This window comes from Epargyreus clarus, unplaced genomic scaffold (genome assembly GCF_041222505.1).
Source record: "Epargyreus clarus isolate Ecla_fem2 unplaced genomic scaffold, WU_Ecla_fem_2.2 ptg000015l, whole genome shotgun sequence".
Classification (NCBI taxonomy): Eukaryota; Metazoa; Arthropoda; class Insecta; order Lepidoptera; family Hesperiidae; genus Epargyreus; species Epargyreus clarus.
In genome coordinates this window covers 14,400,266-14,415,155 of record NW_027332223.1, presented here as the reverse complement: position 1 = coordinate 14,415,155, position 14,890 = coordinate 14,400,266, and the positions used below count along the sequence as shown (strand labels likewise).

At 30.8% G+C, this 14,890-nt stretch overlaps 1 protein-coding gene across 1 annotated transcript in view; it reads left to right on the top strand.

The window, feature by feature from the left end:
- The first annotated feature begins 1,575 nt into the window (after nt 1-1,575).
- Nucleotides 1,576-14,890, top strand: part of LOC140748249 (zinc finger protein chinmo) — a 41,383-nt gene continuing 28,068 nt past the window's right edge. The window contains exon 1 of the mRNA XM_073081018.1: nt 1,576-1,729. Coding sequence (XP_072937119.1) covers nt 1,609-1,729 — 121 coding nt within the window. The 5' untranslated portion in view covers nt 1,576-1,608. The remainder of the gene's footprint in view (nt 1,730-14,890) is intronic.

The window sequence follows — 14,890 nt, the reverse complement described above, 5'->3', positions numbered from 1 at the left end:
CTGTATATTGAATATTCCTGAATATTTTCAATCTTTTAAAACAAATTATTCTTATTTTAAAATATCGATTTAGGCATGCCTAGTGGTCATCGTTAATATCGTATGATCTTGTTTGATTTATTAATTTGAATTTACATACGTACTTTACACAACAACTCCATTCATTTGAATTAAAGTGATGTGTCAGAACATTAATTAATTACGTGAAATAAACTGCGACGCACTATAGATCACTGTTTCTCAAATTATACATACGCGACCCCTTAACTCCATAAATATAATTCCGTGACCTTTTAAAAAAAAGGCTTTTTGTCGCAATATTTTAAACTTTAATGAATATCTATAAAAGCATACTATTAAAGATTTATCCTTCTTTTCCTATTACTCAGTTCTATATTTATTTCTTTTATATTCCTCTGGCCTACACGTGACCACGTGATCAAACCCCTCTTCTCAATGTCCAGAGTTCACGGGTATTGAGATCGCTATTTTAATAACAGTATTATACTTATAACTTAATATTTAAAGCTTTTGCAAGAAAAATGTTTAGAGATTAAAATGTTTTTAAATGCAATTATTCAATTTAGGACAAATTAATCTGAAAAATGTTTTATTGTTGATATTTAAGCGCTTGAGATATTATTTAAATTTCTTAGTTACTTAGAAATACACAAGCACAAAAACTTTAGAAGTGCTTAAATTGTGACATGAAAAAATATTATATTCTTAAATTTTACAATATGACAAGACAATCAATTTCAACAAGTACTGATAACACTTGAAACGCTAATTATAATTATAAATGTTCATGAGTAATTAACGCCTTAACACCTGCATACTTCTACTAATATAAAAAAATACCTGTACAAATTTTAAATAATTGACAATCAAGTAAATTTTTACTTATATACGAACATACAAATGAGCAATGAACACACGATAATTTAATTGTCCAATGATTTTAAATTATAATAATAATAAAGTTGATTTTATCATAAAAGCGTGTTTTTTAGTTTTTTGAACTACGAGTATATTTATTAAATTTTGAATCGTAGAAGATGTAAACTTAAATCTAAGGTCATAATGTATTTACTGGCTTTCTTATTTATACCGTTTCTTGGTTGTGGCGTTAGGGATGACATAATTATCTTTAATTTAGTTTTAAATTGCGTAATTGATTTTTTTCGACTCTGCAACATATCTGCGTGTAACAACTCTGTAGCATAACAGAAACTACAAAAGTATGCACTATTTAATAATTGTACTAATTAGGTAAACTAAGAGTATGTTGCCCTTATATAAAATAGTTTTTTAATCTCAACAATAGTGCCATCTATCGATTGATTTAATTTCTTAAGGTTTCGTATCTATTGTACCGTTTCTAAAGGTATAACATTTGGCTGAGCTCTATCTCTTGAACCGTGATAGATGGAAACTTGGAATTTACATAAGGGATGTAATCATATATCAGCTAAGTATATGTATAGTTAAAAATTTGGTAGTACGCAACCTACGCTTGGCCGATATATTGTTTATAATATAGTTAAACAACTTATCTAACCTTACCTTGTCTCTTCCAACAGGGCAGGTATCCGAGGCGGCCCGGGCATGGACTCCCAACAGCAGCAGTACTGCCTCAAGTGGAACAGCTTCGGATCCAACCTGGCCACCTCGTTCGCGAACCTCTGGAACTCGGAGAGTCTCGCTGACGTCACACTGTACTGCGAAGGTAAGTTTGGGTGTTTAGTTTGTTTGGTAATTGTATACTTTTATCAATGAAGTGGAACAGAATAATTTGTAGATAATTTCAACGGAACATTTATATTTACGCACTAAATTTTTAATCTATGATAAAAACATAATAATATAAACGTTTGTAAAAACATTCATACTGTTTACCAAAATGTAAAAAAATATATATATAAATGGATAAACAAGGATTTAAAAAAATAAAAATATGAACATGAGTAATAACAGAATCTCCTTATCCCTGAGAGTTTCATGGTGGGGGCTTCAGAATGAAGCCCCTTTAGCTAGCTAGCTAGCTAGCTTCTAAAATAATATTTCATTTTAATTCTTAAAAGTTTTTTAGTACTTCTTAAAAAAATACAAAACACAATTTTTCGTGGGAATATATGACAGGTTTTTAATTTTCATGAGGATTATAAGCTGATGAAATGTAAGGAAAATTATAATTCTTCAAAATGTGGGTGAATTCTAAAGTTTTCAAGGGCCCTTAAAGATCATCAAAATTTTCCAGTACTCAGAAACCTTGCTAAATATGATAGAAATACGTACGCAATCAGTAAAGATTAGACACATTTGATAAAATATTCATAATCTACATGTGATTCACGTTACACTGATAACATTGTTTAGAACTGCACTACTAACATATTTACAAGTCTGTAATGCCAAAAATGTTCAACACATTTTAAAGTTTTATTTGTACATTTCATTTTTTCATGAACATATTGATCAATGAAATCTTCAGATTAGTTTGAAAAAAGGAGAATATTAATGATGTTATAGTAATCCTCGGAGAATTGGATATCTACCTCACTTAATGGTTGTTAAACTACTCACTGACAAACTTATTTTCACTCTTTGATAGATTTTGTACATTTTATAAACTAAGCAAGTTAAGTAAGTTGTGTAATTTTGTATTCAACTTAAGTCAATAACAATACTTCAACAATAAATTGTTTCATTGCGTAAAGGTGATGAGACAATTGAATGGTCATAAATATTGATTATAACATAACTTCTTGTTCCTTTTAAAGTATTTCTGGAACGCTATGACATGGGGTCGTAAATTGGCGAATTCTTTCGGATTAGAAATCTCCACTGGCTACGGTATCTGCTTTGTAACCTGTATCTACCATGTTAAAGTTTAACTATTAAAGTTAATATACTATTTTGAAGATGTTTATGTAAAATCAGCAATATAATAATAATAAAGTAATCTTTGCACTCCATCTAGCAAGTTACTGAACAAAATGTAGTAAAAGATAAGCGCTATCTCTTATCTTTTAGATTTGATTGATAACTGCGTAGCGCGTACGAGTTCTATGCCAAAACTAAATATAAACTATTGTTTAGTCTGCTTTTGGATTTGTAAACTAATCATAAAAAACAGATCGTGATTTAAGAAAATGAAAATAAATATTTATTGCACAATATTATTTAACATGACATTTATATCTAAAAATTTATAATTCTTTAGTGGAATTAAAATATTTATTCATTTGTTTATATGATTATTGTGGGTGTAATGAATGATTTTCAAAATTTCGTTCATACTTTAAAATTTAAAATTTTGGCAATCCCAAAGTTTCTCCCGCTAATATTTTTTTGGTAGATGATTATAAATAATAGATCTTCGGTCAAAATTTCTACTTCTAACACGTGTTCCTAACCTGACAAAATGTTAAACTGATAAGGAAATTGGTCGTTTCGCATACAGTAAGATCGAATAAGAGCTACATCGTAGCGGTAATCTTTGTATCGGACGTGTTTCGCGTAGAATAAGCTACACTCCATTTTCTTTGGTCACTGATTATTTTACTGGACAGGAGGACTTTTCGGAATTTCACCAGGTTCATATCACGTTCATATACATACATCTATGTCCGTCAATCTATCAATTTTTGCCTACTGAAGATCAAAATTTGACAACTTTTAGTAGGTCAATTATCAAATGTCGTAAGCAAAACGTTGGATAGATTTATTATTAACAACGAGCGTTACAGACATAGCACGTGTCAGACGCGTGCCCTGGCAGATAAAAGTATTCTGCTATACAATGTGTACTTCATGAACAAAGCTGTATCTATCAAAACTTGTATAGAAATAAATATGATTTTGTGTTGTATTATTCATTAATTTAAAATATTCTTTTACATATAAGCTTAATTATGTAAATAAGTACCTACCAAATAATTACCTACGTATACAATTATATTAACCACTTATGGGAACATACACATCCATTTGAAAAAATGTACTTTATCAACAAGTAAAAAAAATTATTCAACAAAAAAAAAATTATTATACTGAACATTGTGTTAACATGCACCGCTGATATCAATCGGAGCCATTGCCGAGGCCACGCGAGATGCCAAATGGTAATGTGATGCTAATTAGACCCGAAACGCATTATTTGAAGGCCTCTAGCTAGCCATCGAACGAACTGACTAGACTCCTACTAGTAACTATCCGTTTAAGATTTTCTAGGTTACTTAGGGCAGTATTTTGAATATTTGTAGTAAAAAAAAACATATTTTGTTTCCTTTATTCATCCTTATTTCGTAATTAGCAGTCTATGGGGATTATCGATATGTAATCGTATAAGTTGGCGATAGAAACATACCGTTCTCTACACTCATAGTTCCCTAGTATCTACTAGGATTTCTTGCGTAATGGTGCCATTAAACCCTGATAAGACCCAGACCTAGAATAAGAACTTAAAAACGACATTTAAACGTCTGTTTCGGTCGGGAATTGATCCCGGAACTAGCGTTTTTCATCGTTACCGTGACCGCAGAGCCTTAAATGTAGTAAAACCCATAAATTTATATAAAAAATATGTTGTCAGTTAATAAAGATATTTTATGGAATACTTATTCAATTGTATGTCGGTGAATAAACGAATTTGGTTAGAAATAGCGAATCCGCTTTTTTAAATATTCATATTGTGAAGCGTCCTTATTAATGTTAAGGTAGCGTTGTGAATAATTTACAATATTAAGCCAACTGTTAACAGTAGTCTTGGAAATGTGTTGTAAAGGTTAGATTTAAAGATCGTATGGTAATACCTTTTGTATTTAACAAATTTAAATTGAGTTTTTTTTTTTTTAATTCCATGTTATGTGTATATTAATTATTGTGTAAACACTCTTACACCTAATAAACGTAATAAAGAATATACGATTGTATAATATAAGAGTATATAGCAGATTATTATAATTATCAATATTAATTAGGTACTAAGAATGTTTAAAATTATCATTCTCTGAAAACTTGATTATTATTAAACTTTTTAAAATATACATCTATTTATGGACTGGAAATAACACAAGCATGCAGCGCATCTGATGTAAAGTAGCCACTGACCTGACCTGAATGTTTCTAAAAGGCAAATAAATGTAGAGTTTGTGCTCTTACAGACGAACTACAGATTATTTTGGTACCTTCAAATTTACGATATTTTAAAGTAAAAATAATATCGTAGCATTCAAATCATGAGCTACCTACCTTAGACTTTAAAAATATTTGTAACATATCCAGAACGGTAATTGGGCACCTGATTGAAATTATTGGGGGTTCACTGTTGCGGCCCCCCGCGTGTCCCCGAAAGGAGTCTCAATAATTTATGAGGCAACGCAATCGATCGTACATTGCTAATGCTTGTACCTCGAATGGTTTTATGGATTAATTTCGCTCCGTATGTTAACTTTGTTTGGAACTAGTCATTTGGAGTGTTTGTATGTAGTTTTTGTAGATTTGGGTCACAATCCGCCACGATAAACGTGGATATAGCTTTCCTTGAGTTATGTACTATATACCTATGTACAATAAGTTTTTTAGTATTTTAATTTACCTTTTTCCTTTTTAGGAGTAAACTTAACGCATAGTAATGACATTTGTCATATTCAACTCTAGATGATAGTGAAAATCCAAAAAAAATATTGATGTTTTTTATTCTTAAAATTACTGATAAAATTAACTATTCACACAAAGTTTCGACAAATTAGTGCATGTTTGTGATTTCAACCTCAGACTTTCGAAGTGTGCTGTCAAAATTCCTACTCTCTACTGTTTGATATAAATATGATACAATTCCCTAACAGTTTGAGGAAAAATAAGACTACATTTTAGGACTATGATTATGGATTGAACACATTATGTCTATAATCTGTGACTATTTTTGGATAATAGATATTTTGCTTGGTGATAACATGACATATATTGATGTCGTCAACGGCTACGTATGACCTTTATCCTTTTCAGGGCAACCTGTCTTACTTACAATAGTGATATCTGATATAACTTATCATTACTGTATCTTAGTAACTAATTATGATATTGTTTTCCTTACATTTGTTTATTTATTGTTCATGTATCTCTTATATAAAATACTGATTCCATGGACCGTACGCTGTATATATTAGTAGAAAAATGTTATTATGGCTGTTAATAGTATTATTTATCTAATCAATTAATGCAAGGAAACGTTTATGGGCTTCTGGAGTTAGGTTGTGTATTAAGTTGAATAGAATTAATCAATTTAAAAAGGCCTAGACGGTATTCCACCAAAGTCCAATAGCATTGGTACCGCTTAGTGTACTACCCGTGGGATCTTACTAAACTGCCCATAAAGCCTTGAACTAAGAACAACTATACTGTTATCAAATGAAAAATCTAGCTACTACACGTCACCCATTTCAACTGACTGCGTCCATCCTTGCTTAATCAAGAATATAGCGCGTGTATCCATTTAAATTTGTGTCTATGGACAGCATTGGCAAAACTGACAGAAGTTCTGACAGCATCGGTGCCGCGCCGTTGTCATAAATAAAGAATTCATAAATTCCCAATAAAGAAGCGCCCAATCCCGAGTTTAACAATCACATTAACACTTATCGCGTCAATACGATCGCACTCATACGAGCTCGTACGTCCAAATCTTGCGAATTGATAAAGGGGTCGTTGACACTGGCGAATGATAATTTTAGTATTTTTGGCTAAAGGTGCGCCTACACAGCGTTTGAGAGATTTCTTATAGATATTATTTGCGACGATCCACGCGCCTTCAAAATAAATGAATCTATGACGCAACTGATTATTAAATTGAAAAAGCAATATAACTTTACAGTTGCTCTACTTATGTAAAGATAGACAACTAGATGATTATTTCTTTTATTTATTCAAAATTTTCAAAGGTCTAAAATATGACTAAACCAACTTAAAAATGCGAACGTACAAACTCTATGTGGCCTTAACCTCAATAGGATGAACTATGCAAAATTGAATCCCACAGTCAATTAAGAATCCCATTTTATTCGCACACTAATAAGGCTGACCGTTGGTTTGTGCGAACAAAAAACTTTTGAACAAAAAAGTCAACCAAATTCAAAAACTCAGTATAAAGAAGAAAACAATTTAAATTGTATGTTCATTAAATAGATTGTTTTGAAACTGTGCTACATAATAGAATTTAAATTATTTTGACTTGTTGAGGCTTCGCCGACTAAGACGTGATACCTATATAATGATAAAAAACAGCGCTTAACACTGCTGTTATATAGCAAAAATAGATGTCATGGTGGTACCTTCAAAATAGATTTACGTATGGTCACTTGATGATTTTATTATATTAGAGAAATACCTCAGTCATATTTACGTATATGTACACATTTCATTCATCTAGCAATGTAATCCTATTACATGTAAGGGAACTTTACTTTTTAATTGGTTCTATTAAATTAAATATTTAATAATTCAATACGTACATTTATTCGTATTATATAATAGGTACATTTTCCTGTGATTATCTGTATATCTATTTTCAATGAGCCTATGAAGACAAAATATTTTATTTGTTACAAATTTCGAACAATAGGCTATGCTAATTTTGTAACAATAAGGTACTTCATGATTATACACGAACCGGTAGAATTCAATTTAATTATGTTTATTCAATTAATTTGTTAATTCCATTCAGTTCTAACGAGTTCGAGTTTGATTAGGAACGAGTTGAATATTTTTTTACTAATAATTACCTGCATAAATTCATGCAGATACATAAGAATTGCGGATTACGCTTAGAAATGTATGCAAATTACCCCGTTTTTCACTTTGTTTAAAAGTAACCTAATTGCTCAAATATAATGTATTTGCATATACCTAATATATTTTGGCAAGTTTAATTAAATAGCCAAAAGATTATTGAATCGAATGCTTTCCATTTTGATCAAAGACTCAGTTAATGGTTCTTATAATAATAATTACTCAGGCTACTACTACTACACTGAACTAAACAATATAATCAATTTTAAAATATAAAACTATATTTCCTAATTCTAAACATATAAAACAAGAATGTTTCTGCCTCATAATAACAGTGTTTATCTCAATGTTCTAGTTTGAAGAGTGTGGATAAGTACCTAACACATGAGGATTTCTAACTTATTCTTATAGATAGCAACAAATTGCTATTGCTAGCATGAAGCAGTTGTGTTTTGGTCAAAGAATATATGCGGGCTAACTTACATAACCATGAAGCCCCGTCCTAGTTCGCAGTGAGTTGCTTTCGTTAGGAATCATTGGCTAAAGTTGTCCTTGCACTTAATGACAACTTATCATCAAGTGAACTGCAAACTGCGTAAAATTAAATTGTACAAAACAATGTATTACAAAAACAGTGAATCATAACATTTTTCCGCAGTAAACCTTGAACCAATGCGCGTCATACCCGAAATCGCAATGTTTTGCAAACGAGTTCCCGGAAAAAAACTGTTTATCTCCAATGCACTTGCATATCTTGGAACGTAAATAACTTACACGTGCCGGCTACAATGAGTATTGTTTACATTATATCAAGTTATCTAATCGTTTAATTCGAATATTTCTGAAAACATATGACGATGCACTTCTTATCTGTCGGCAAGTTTGAGTGCTGGTAATAAATTATGTTATACCAGTTTTTGCCCGGCTTCGCACGCGTTTAAAATAAAATAATATACCATACTAAAATACATAAAACTGTAAATTCGTACCTACAACTTTGCTAAAGATCATCACTTGATCAAATGAATAGTTTACGATTCAATCCTTACTAATATCGATTAAAATAACCGATGTTTTGGGTCCAAAAGATCGATTCTCCGATTAATCGATCTTAGATCGCCATCCCTAGTTCCCGGGGGATTTCCGGGATAAAAACTATCCTATGTCCTTTCTCGGGTCTCAGACTATCTTTGTATAAAATTTCATTAAAATCGATTTAGTGGTTTAGGCGTGAAGAAGAGACAACCAGACAGACAGACAGACAGAGTTACTTTCGGATTTATAATATTGGTAAGGATTATGTACATATGTATATAATTCAGGGAGTTACGATTTGGAGTAAGATTGGTGCCCAGAATTGAAAATAGAAAACACAGGAAATCCTAGAATATAATAAGCATAGGAACTATATGATAAATACATTTTACATTTTTTTCGGAAATTAATAAGTAAATTTTTAAATCACTAATTATGCATTACAAGGTCACACAAGTGTCTTTTGGTATTGCAAAACATTCGCCACGCACAAATATAGGTATGTCTAATTAAATTAAATTTAATAATAGCTTCATTGCAAATTTACATTAACTTGACGGAAACAAAATATTTTAATGGTCGGCTGAATGCGAAAATTGCGTTTGCCTTTATTTAATTGCATTTGAAATGCGTGACAAAATAATAAATACAATTATTTTTCAAGTTTTTTTAATGCGTTTGAATAAAATTAACATTAAATTCAAAGTTAAACGTCAACAGCAGGTCAATGTAGCTATTTAAAATTTTAAATTTATAACGTTCTTGTTAAATTAGTATATAACAAATTATTCACAAAATTACTTCAAATGATATGCGTTTTTTGTAATGTCTTAAATATAAAAAGTTTTATGTTGTGTGTTTTACAAATTCGTTTGATTTAAATTTCTAAAGTATATTTCTTAAATTTCGTAAAAATATCTACAAATGTTTTTAATAATTTGAAAGAGGACGTTTTGTTATCCCTGTATTTATTTACGAGCATAACTATGTTCGAGTTAATTTGTTAATTTACAGATTTCGAAAATGGATGTGTATTTCCTATGCACGGAGTTTTGCTCTATAGGTACATGAAGCATTGAAAATTTCCTTTTGAACGACTTGTCGAGATACTTATTTAAAATTAATTTTCATTACGATTAGCTTACAAGAATTTCAATATTTACATTTTAAGGTAATATCACTGCATAAATTCTAAAATATTTGTATGTAAGTAAAAATGAAAATTTTCCAAACCCATTTTCCAAATCCAACAATTAACGAAACATCTTCCAACATTAAGCAACATTTCAACAATGACATTTTATTGAAAATATAACACGGTGAGATTTGTAACCTTATCAGAAAGTTAACAATGTAGTCTAATTGCGACTCATTAACCTGCTTCAGTGGGAGTTTTTCCTTAAGTCTCAACTTTTCGAGGTCGTATTGAGCTAGACGTAGGGGACGGGGGAGGGGGAGGCTCGAGGGCGCGTGAGAACCGGGCCTTCAGGAAGCTTGCAATGTGTTCGATTTTCTGAACGTTCGGCGTTCAGTTTTGCTGAACGCATAATCTCCTTTTCATTCGTTTTATTATTTCGTGTTGAGTATCTTTGTAAAAATGTTTAATACAAACTAAACATGTTGATCAATACACACATTCTTTTAATAATAATTCGTATAATATTAATTTCAGATAGGATATAAAATTATAGCATATGCATTATAAATCCTATGGAATTATCGGTAATTTAGAAGGGCTTATTTAGATCTAATTTACACTATTACCAGAAAACAGTAGCTCTAATACTGTAATTAGAAAATGTCAAACTTTTCTTTTGCATATCTTCTAAAACGTTACCCATTAACCTTAGTATAATAATATCATTTTAGGAATAATTCTTCTAACTTTATGAAATATAGTATAACATAAAGATACCTGTAAATTGGCGATTGATTCTGCAATACCATTTATCTTTGAATTTCAAGTTTCGAGGTCGTAGCGAGCTAGACGTACCGGGCGAGGGGTGGCTGGGGGTTGCGCCTCCCGTCGGTGCGTGAGAACCCGGGATTCAGGAAGTTTGCACATGGAGCTTCGATTTTTGAAAATTGCTTGCTTACCCCATTATTGGTGGGGATGCAGATGCTTTGGTATTCCATTGTATTTTTCGGTTTCTACTGTGGATTTTGTGTCAGGTTTTATGTAAGGGTTTATGGGTTGAAATGTCTTTAGAGGTAGAATAAATTTTACTTCGTCTGTGTTAATTATTATGTGTTAATTATTATGTGTTTTAGTATTCTTAACATTGCATCTTTAAAGGTAACTTTTGGTTATGGAGATCCAGTAAAGAAAACAGAGTAAATATTTCAACATTGTACTAACCTATCTAATGTATATAAAATCGAGTTATAATTATGTTTGAAGTGAAATTAATAAACGTAACTGAGATTTTTATTACTAATTTCTCTAAAATATATTTTTAAGTCAGTATTGCCGCCTGAGGCCCCGTTCATGTTTGATACCCTCGTATATTTTGATTTATCTCTGCTTAAGATGACATAAAATACGTTATAAGTATTGTTAAAACTATCGTAACATCTTTTCAATTTACTACGAGTATATACTTTGTATTTGTATAGTACTTTTATATACAAGAAAATACTGATAATGTTTTATGTTTGTATAGGTAAATATTTTAATGATAAGTAGGTAATATATATTTTTTAACTTAATTTATATGAGATAGCAAAAATGGTGTAAAAATAAAAAAAAACAAACTTTAATTCTTTAAAATTGTTATTTAGGGTAATGTTTGTATTTTAAAATTCTCATATACTAAGTTCATAGGCAATCCGGGAAATAAATACTAATTCTACTACTACTAATAAATACTAATACTATATACTAATATATACTAATACTATAATACTATAATAAATACTAATAAACAATATCTATTTAAAACAGATAAACATCGAAATCACGTAGTCGACTCTCGTATTATAATAACCTATTACTATAAATATTGAAAACGTGACATTTCTGTGATAAATGAAGGATAGTTTCTTCACGTGCCAGGCACGTGACGGACAATATTACCGATAGGTCAGTAATTGAGAATATTTAGTAATTCCGATACCGAAATACCCTTCAAGTCCTGCCACGTTTTCGGGATCTTGAGATAATTCTAACAATTTGTTATTGAAACAATAAAGACATAGAATAAAATGAAACTGTACGTACATCCAGGATGGTTTTAAAATTTCAATCAATTGTATCAATTCAGAGATTCATTTTTGATCATGTCCCAGAAGGGGTGTGTAATTGTAATAATTCATACAATATTTTATTCTCAACTAAATCTACGAGATAATTATTATTAGATTATTATTAACCTTAATTTCTTAGCACCTTATCAATTACAATAACCAAGTCAGATTTTTTAAAACATCAGATTGAAAATAATTTATACATGCGGATAAAATAGCCGCAGATTTAATAAATAACTATAGAGTATAATATATTTGTGTCCTATTATTAGGTAATAGTTTTGTACATATATTTTCGATTTAAAAATAATAACATTTTACATAAAATAGATGAGCTTTAAGAAGGAACTTTTCCTTTATGTCCATTAATTATGTAAAAAATATACATGTAATTATTCCAGCTGGGATAAAACCGTGGGTCACAAATAGTTATCTAGCATAATATCATCTAGTCTTGGCCATTTATTGTTGGAATTGTGAGAGCTTTGGAGTGTTCGGTGGAAATTCGGTTAAAGCCTATACAAATTTAGTTATCGCCTGAAAAGGGTATTGATTGCTCGGTGAATTACAATCAAATAGAGTTGGGTTAACGCTAGAATATTGATTAATAGCGTTGTTTCAATGGTATTCTTCATTCTTATTTAGGTATTGGAATATTTTAGTGTAGGAAAACTTTGGTTTACCTACAATCATCATTAAAGTAGGGAATGCTTATCAATTGCAGCTTTTGAACTGTGACCTACGACTGATTAAATGACGACAACATGAACATTGATGACTCACTGGTTACTTCGCGGAAAAACTGAACGCATATGTAGTTTAACAAATTTTATTTCAGATTTCCTTATTAAAATTCTAGTATTGTGTAAACAAATAGATTTGAAAAGCGTATTTGATATTGTGCTAAACCTAGCTAACATAAACAATTGCAATTGCAATTATTGCAAATAGAATTCAAATCCAACTTCAGACTTAGTATGTCTTTATTATGATCATTTTGCTTAGATTTTATCCGCCAAACAAAATAATAAGCAAACTACAAGGTGCAGATATTACTCGTGATTAGTGCGCTTTAAAATTATGTCGCGCGTGAAAGCGATACGCGCGTTATATGCGCTAGTGTGCCACTTATCGTGTCCTGTCATTTCATATGACGTAGACTGCACCGAATTTGCGCAAGTGGAACGTAGGTGTGGGCGTATACACGCGCGACTGGGAAAGCGCCTTAAATACTAAGTTATTTACCTGATTTGTTATCGAAATCATTTTGCACCATTGCCTCAACCATCAATATAATGATCTGTCTATTAAATGTATCTTTCGGTATAGATAAAAGTATAATAAAATCAAAAGCGTAGATATCATTAATGTCACCTCACGATACGGTTAGGGCGTACCTTGTTTTATGCGTCGTTGCCTCGACATTGGTTAAGTGGATCTCTTAAATCTGCTTCCCGGGTCAATAACCTGTCCTTGTTTAGATTCCAGAATATTATACATTCGCTTTCCGCTACTTTTTTGAACGCCAAAAAAGTACTACAATGACTGAAAATAACGGTTGAGTGATTTCGTATCGAATGCAATTGCACTACAAATACTAAATACTACACTATTATTTGCTAAACCTTGAAGGTGGTGCGAGAAATTAAGGTCTCCATTTATATAATTGTTTTTTTTTTACGTCTTGCTTAGAAACTTATTAGTGCGTTACATATTGTTACCGACTAATACAAAATCAACATTATTTGATTTTATCTCATAATATGACAAAAATATTTAGCATTTTTAATTTAACTTATTATATTACTGAAGAACATTATAGCCGTGTACATAAAAATCAAGATTTTAAAGTAGGAATTTTAATATAATAAACTATTTTAAATGTAAATTTAAATCTTCTCCTAAGCAATTTAATTTTCTATAACAAATGCAGTGCAGAACGTTGGCTATAACGTTTATTTAGCAAACATATTGGGGAACTTTCAATTTCGCCAAAGTAAGTGAATTACTTTATTTCCTTATGAAAAAACTATAACTTAAGCGTAACTTTGGTTTGTAGCTTGATGATAAATAAATTTAATCAATAATTAATTTTTAATTCAAAATTGATTATGCAACAATCTCCTTTATTTAGTACCCTCATTACATTGTGCGTTTTGGTAGCAAAAACAATTTTTCAAAGATCGCTTCCATTAAAACTTGAATGTGTAATGTGTTTCCGAAAATTCTGTTCCAAATTTCGGTGCGTTAGAAGCATCGCGTTATCGACCGCCGCCACCCCCCGCCCTGCTGGCTGATATATAATGGTTCTTGAAACTAATACGGACTCAATACAGTTTCAATATCAATACGGTAGAATCTATAGTACTACATTGGGCGTTCTTTAGTTCAAGAGTAAAACGCAGTTATGATTTACCATAGATAACTAACGCCTGTTATCGATAGTATATCCAATGTTATGTCTACTAAAGATCGATGTTTGATACATTCATACTAGAAATTCATAATAGAACCAAGTTTCAATTTTTGGCAGGAAATATTTGGATAGATTGAGTATTGATAAAGGTAACTATTTGTTGCTACAGGTGTCCACTGTCCATGGGTAATACACGTATATGTATATTGAGTTACGAGGTAGATCGTTTGCTTCATTGTTACTCCAATCGTAAAAATGGTGACCTTATTTTATCATTTACTTTCATTCACAATGCACATAAGCATAAATTCCTTTCACCGTTTCATAGAAAATACTTTGCAGGTAATTTTCACGAGACGAATATTCAAAAAGAAAGCCTTTGAATTAAAAATACGCAAAATT